Raw genomic sequence first — 5770 nt, 5'->3', positions numbered from 1 at the left:
ATTCATTAAATGTAAAACTTTTTTTCAAGGGTCCTCGCAAAAAAAGTCAAATCAATTCGATACCTATAGATGCTTGATCCAATCATTTAACTTTTCGTTAAGATTTCCAAATAATGAAAAGTTAGATAACTGGATCAAACACTTATAGGTATTAGATTAAGCTGATTTTTCTCGGGGGCTTTTGAAAAATTGTTTTGCAATTAATGAACGACTCGCATCGTCTTTGCAGGCCCCACACCATGATCTGTGTTCAATTTATGCGCAAAAAATCAGTGTGTAGACTTACTGGAGAATCTGCGTGCCTCAACATAAGGTGATTAGTACGTCATTATTAGGACAAATATGTCTTCTTCATACATTTGTGCGCATCTAGAGAGAGAGGGCCAGTGGGGGAGGGTATATCCCACGTGATGTCCGTACGGCATATTTGTACGGCCCAAATCGAAACTCTCTCTCTCCTCACCCCACCACTCTCTCTCTCTCTCTCTCTAAATTTGATCCATCCAAAACCGCAATGGACAGTCCGAATGTGCCGAGCAGACAGCACGTGATAGTCACCCGACACTTGGGAAATTCTTCGAGGGAGAGAGAGAGAGGAGTAGCTTTCAAAGCACAAACAAAGCACATCCCCACCTACCACAACAACAACAAGAAGAAAAAAGAAAAAAGAAGGTAAGTTGTTGCCATTGGATCATGCCCTTGCTCACCAAACCCCCCACTTGTTCCCTTAATCTATTGAATCACATCATCACTCCTAATTAAATCGTTTTCAATTCTATTAACAAGATCTCCTAAATCGTGTTAATGCATTTTATTAATTTGCTACACTTTTTTAGTACTGTTTTTAACCCCTTAAATTATCTTATGTGTACTTACATCGTTTTAAATTAACCCCTTTTAGTATTAGTAGTATCTCTTACTTTTTCTGATGTAATCTTCCTTCATTAATTAATTTCGTTTTCAGCTGTCACACGAGATTATTCTATATTGCTCAACCCTTCCACGATAGCGTGGTCTACACCAAGCGGTGAAACACACAAGGGTCGTTTGGTAAAGGTTTTGAATGAGGTTTTTAGGAGAAGTTTTAGGGTGCTGAGTGGGTAGCATGTGACAGTATCCGTTGGTAATCTGGACCGTCCAAGCAGTAATCCAACGGCCCAAATTTATTCCCTTTCTCTTCCCTCACTCCACCACTCTCTCTCTCTCGTCTCTTTTTTTCTTTCTAAAATTGGGACCGTCCAAAACACGTTTAGATGGTTTGGATTGCCGACAGGGCACCGCATGTGTGGTACCCTATCGGCACCCAAAAATTTCTCGATTTTTAGGGTAATAAGTTGGTAGCGATTAGAAACCGTGCTTAGGGTAATAAATTATCTATGTAACGGTAGTGATTTTTACACTAATTTTGCACATTCTTTTTGTTTTTATTAATGTGAATTTATAAAATTAAAATTTTAGCGGTTAAAATTTTCGATATCAAAGGATAATGTAGGCGTAGGTAAGAAAAAAAAAAGCACGAATAACAAAATGGAGAGTGCAAAAATTAATACGTACAATAGTAATTCAGTCAAATGCTGAAAAATTAACAGCTTTTAGAGTATTGCGACGTGATACTTCAAATAGCACGATACATTTTTTTGCTTGGCGAAAGTCAATATTTCTTTTGTAATTAAACTAAAATACCTTATAAGAGGAATTGGATTTTGTTGACTTTCTTTCCCACAACACCTATAAGTGTTTGCTGCTCAACAAAATTTACACGTACTTACTCGCATTTGTGGCGAGTCTATTGCGAGTACTCGTGTAAGTGTTTGCGTGAAGTGGTAATATTGTTGGTGGAGCAGTGAATAATCTCCTCCTCATTATCCGCATGGAGGCTACTAGGCAACCTATCCAATGACAGAAGAGAACGGCTCCCCATTGGATAACGAAAATTCTAGGACCACATTCAAGTGCACTTAGGTGTGGAGGTAGCACAACTCATTGGATAAACACACCGCAGGGAATACAAAACTGAAATCAAGAAAGATTCTGGGGGGCCTTGGGAGTTGGGGCTTTATTTTTGGCTCCTTTTTTTATTTACAGTGTTTATTTATTTTTCTCTCTTAAAAAATAGAGAAGGGTTTTCAGCCCGTCTTCCAAAAAGAAAGAAAAAAAGAAGAAAGGTGCGTAAAAGATTGCTTTGCCACCATTTCCGAGGGCATAAATGACCAATTCATAAAGCCAGATAAATTTCAGATTTGGAAAACATTTATAGCTTACAAAAAGAGAATTGATAAAAGCCCTTTTTGTTTCTGTTAAAACCTTTTTTGTTTTGCCAAAACTCATTCATTGCATGACTTAATTGCCCTCCACTATATTACTTACTTTACGAAAATACCCTTTAAAATCCCATAAGTGCTATGCGTTTTCCAGTTCCATGTTTCAAGCAAAAATGCAAGGATTCATGAGCAAATTCTGAGCTAATTTTACAGAGAAGCAAATAAAAATTAAACATCAAGCAAAAATACAATTCACGAGCAAAACAAGAGGTAATTTGAAAAGAGACATAAACAAAAATAATCTTCTGGATTTGAAGGGACATTTTCGTAAAATAAGTGATATAATGAAGGGCAATTAAATCATGCAATGAATGATTTTTGGAAGAAACAAAAAGAATTTTATAATAGGAACAAAATTGATTTTGGCATTATTAACTCCCTACAAAAAAATGTTTTGTAATCAGGCCAAAAAAAAGAGAACAATAAAACACCAAACAAAAAGGGAAAGTTAAAAATAATTTCTCTAGCGTTCAGATGAATTACAAAAAAAGAAGATGAGACAATTACACAATTATTTTCGTCAGCTACAAGGCTGTTGTTGATAAACAAGATAGATCAAGCAAAATTTTTGAAAATAGAGATATGAGAGAGCACTGAATGAATAGATATAGATAAAGAAACGAAAGTAACAATTGGAGAAAAAACTTATAAGGCGCTGATGCACCAATGCAAAAGTACAAATATCAAAATAGGCGGAGTAATTTATTTCTCCTTCCTTTCTTCATTGTCTGTAATAAACATGAAGAATCACAAAGACTTGAGAGGTAAATTATTCACAATCTTACACCTAACCATAAAATGCCATAGTCCATAGACATCCACTCCATATTTACCCTCTAACCCGTAAATAGTTTTTTTGCCCCAATTCTTCCTCGTCTCCTGATTCGTCGATGAATAAAAAATACAACAACGAAAAATCCAAAAAAAAAAATGAAAAGAAAACATTAAAATAAAAAATAAAATAAAAAAAGGGATTTTGCTAATCGTCCTGGGAGGGGCACCAAGGCGTCATGTCCATGGGATAACTCCCCAACACCCTCAAGAACGACGTGAACTCCTGGACCTCCGCCAGCGCGTTCTGCGCACGCGCCTCCGCCATCGAGGCCTCGAAGTCCACGTAGAACATGTACTCGAAGTGCTTCGCCGTCCCCACGTTCGCGTCGTCAACGAGCCGGATTGGCCTGTTCCGGTGCGGCCGGCTCTCGATCTTCGTCAAGCTGATGTTCCGGAACGCGAACGCCGACAGCACCTTGAATAGTACCGACGTCCCCTTGTCGTGCGCGAAAACAATGCTCGTCTTGAACGGCCGATCGGTGCGCGGTATGATCGGCTCACGCGCCAGCATCACGAACCTCGTGACATTGCTCGAGTCGTCCTGGATCCCGTCCGCCAGGATCTGTAATCCGTACAAATCGGCGGCGCGTGCGGATGCGATCGCTGCCGTGTCGCGGAGGTTGTTCGCCGCCACGAACTCCGCCGCGCCGGCGGTATCGTCGACCGCCTCGCGAGCGACGTTGAGACCTAATTTGGTCAAAGTGAGTTCGCACTGGGATAAGGCTTGGGGGTGGCTGATGACGCGAGTGAGGTACTCCTTGCGGACGCCGGGGAGGGCGAGGAGGCAGTGGTGGACGGCGAGCTGGACCTCGCCGACGATGTGGAGGCGGTGGCGCAGGAGGAGGTCGTAGTTACGGTGAATGCTTCCGCCAAGTGAGTTTTCCACCGGTAAAACGGCTCGATCGGCTATCCAGAGCTCGACGGCTTGGAACGCAACTTCGAACTGGTCGCAGGGGATGGCTTCGCAGCTCGGGTAGGCCTTGCCGGCGGCGGCCTCGCTGTATGCGCCGGGGACGCCCTGGTAGGCGACGCGGAGCTTGGCGCCGTGCATCGGGGCCGGGGAGAGGTCGGTGATGGTCAGGGCCTTGGGGAGGTTGCAGTTGGTGTCGACTGGGACGAGATCCAGGGTTTTGTGGCCGTTCACGGCGGCGACGTTGCCGGAGTCTTTCTTGGTGTCTTGCTGTTGGGAGACGACCTTGCTGGCGAGGATGGCGCACGTGCTCTGCCAATCGGCGCGGGTGGAGCCGATGCCGCCGCAGAAGTTGAAGCAGGCGCTGGTGGGGGCGGCGGGGTTGGTCGCGTTTGCCGAGTCGAAGCGGTAGGCGCATTGGATGACTAGTCGACTCGGGGAGACGCGGTAGGTGGGAATCGGAGTCATCGCTCTGACGGGGAACTGTAGGCTCGGAGAGGGTCTGAGGTAATGCATTTTTATTTGTCGATTTTTAAGGTAATTAAACTGGAATTTTAAGCCAATTTAGTTACGGACTATTTACGTAAATGGAAGGGGGAATTGAATTGGAGTCTTTGTTCAGCTTGTTGTTCTCTGTGAAGGGAACGGCCAAGCTGAGAGAAAAGAAAGGTGGGAGGTTGGTATTTATACTGGGGATAGTTAGGTGGTGATGATGAGAGAGAGAGAGGAAAAGGAAAAGAGAAGTAGGGGAGACTTGAGAGGTGCTGCTATGTGTGCGATGGTGGTTCGGTCAATCTCTTACCTACCCCCTCCTCTCTCGCTTTCTCTCTTCGTAGTCTTTCGATGCACAGTCGTTGGTGCGGAGCTCCGAGTTATTCCGACACCCACACGTTTATTTGGTGGGGTTCACGCACTTAGGCGTTGTTCCGGAATGTAAAATAAATTTTTATTTTTTAAAAATGTAATTTCAAGTTTAAAAATAATGAGGTTATTGAAATTTAAAATGTGTAATATGAATTTTGTTTGAAAGATCTCAACGGTGCAAAAAAATTAAAAAAATATTTTTTATTTATACTATTTTTTAATTTAAAAATATAAAATAAGTACTTATTTTTTAAAAAGATATTCTAGAACGGAACCTTATTTGGTGACCTCACCATAATTTGTGATGATGGAGTCTCAATAACTAATGATAAATCATTTGTGACACCTAACCACACTCCTCACACATACATACGTGTGGGTTCCATTAGCATTTGCATTCTTTTTATATTAGATGAGTTGATAAAATGAAAGGCGAATTTAAGTGGAGCTGTGTTGTGTTTTTTTCTTATAAAATAAGTTGTTTGCTTTGGAAGGTGTGTTATAGACTATAGTATTTAATTGAGGGCCCTTTAAATGACAGCTATATACAACCTCAAGTCACTGACAAGGAAAAACCCAGGGAAAAATTAAAAAACTACTTGTTGACTAGAGAATCAGATTTGGTTTACCGAAACGATTATGTTTATTGGCTAATTTTGGAAGTGTGTTTATATATATATGCATATCCTTTCACGACGTATCAAATGTGTTTTGGCTAGTTAATTAAATTAGTGTAGGAGTCTTAGAGAATTTAATTTGAGCACCAATGCGCATAGAAATTGCTAGTACTCCCTCCATTTCAAATTGGATGTCAATTTTTTATGTCTGTGTCAATTTCAAT

At 41.4% G+C, this 5770-nt stretch overlaps 1 protein-coding gene across 1 annotated transcript; it reads right to left on the bottom strand.

Moving 5' to 3' along the window:
* Window positions 1-3002: 3002 nt before the first annotated feature.
* On the bottom strand, window positions 3003-4805 carry LOC131331607 (arogenate dehydratase 3-like). Its single transcript, XM_058365629.1, has one exon. The coding sequence runs from the start codon at window positions 4579-4581 to the stop codon at window positions 3301-3303; it is 1281 nt and encodes a 426-aa protein (XP_058221612.1). The 5' UTR covers window positions 4582-4805; the 3' UTR covers window positions 3003-3300.
* Window positions 4806-5770: the final 965 nt, after the last annotated feature.

This window comes from Rhododendron vialii, chromosome 1a (genome assembly GCF_030253575.1).
Source record: "Rhododendron vialii isolate Sample 1 chromosome 1a, ASM3025357v1".
Taxonomy (NCBI): Eukaryota; Viridiplantae; Streptophyta; class Magnoliopsida; order Ericales; family Ericaceae; genus Rhododendron; species Rhododendron vialii.
Note: the sequence above shows the minus strand (reverse complement) of the source record. Positions and strands in the feature narration are given on the sequence as shown.

What these genes read in the sequence shown, in the direction of transcription:
- LOC131331607 (XM_058365629.1), bottom strand. Translation starts at nt 4,581, where the DNA reads ATGCATTACCTCAGACCCTCTCCGAGCCTACAGTTCCCCGTCAGAGCG.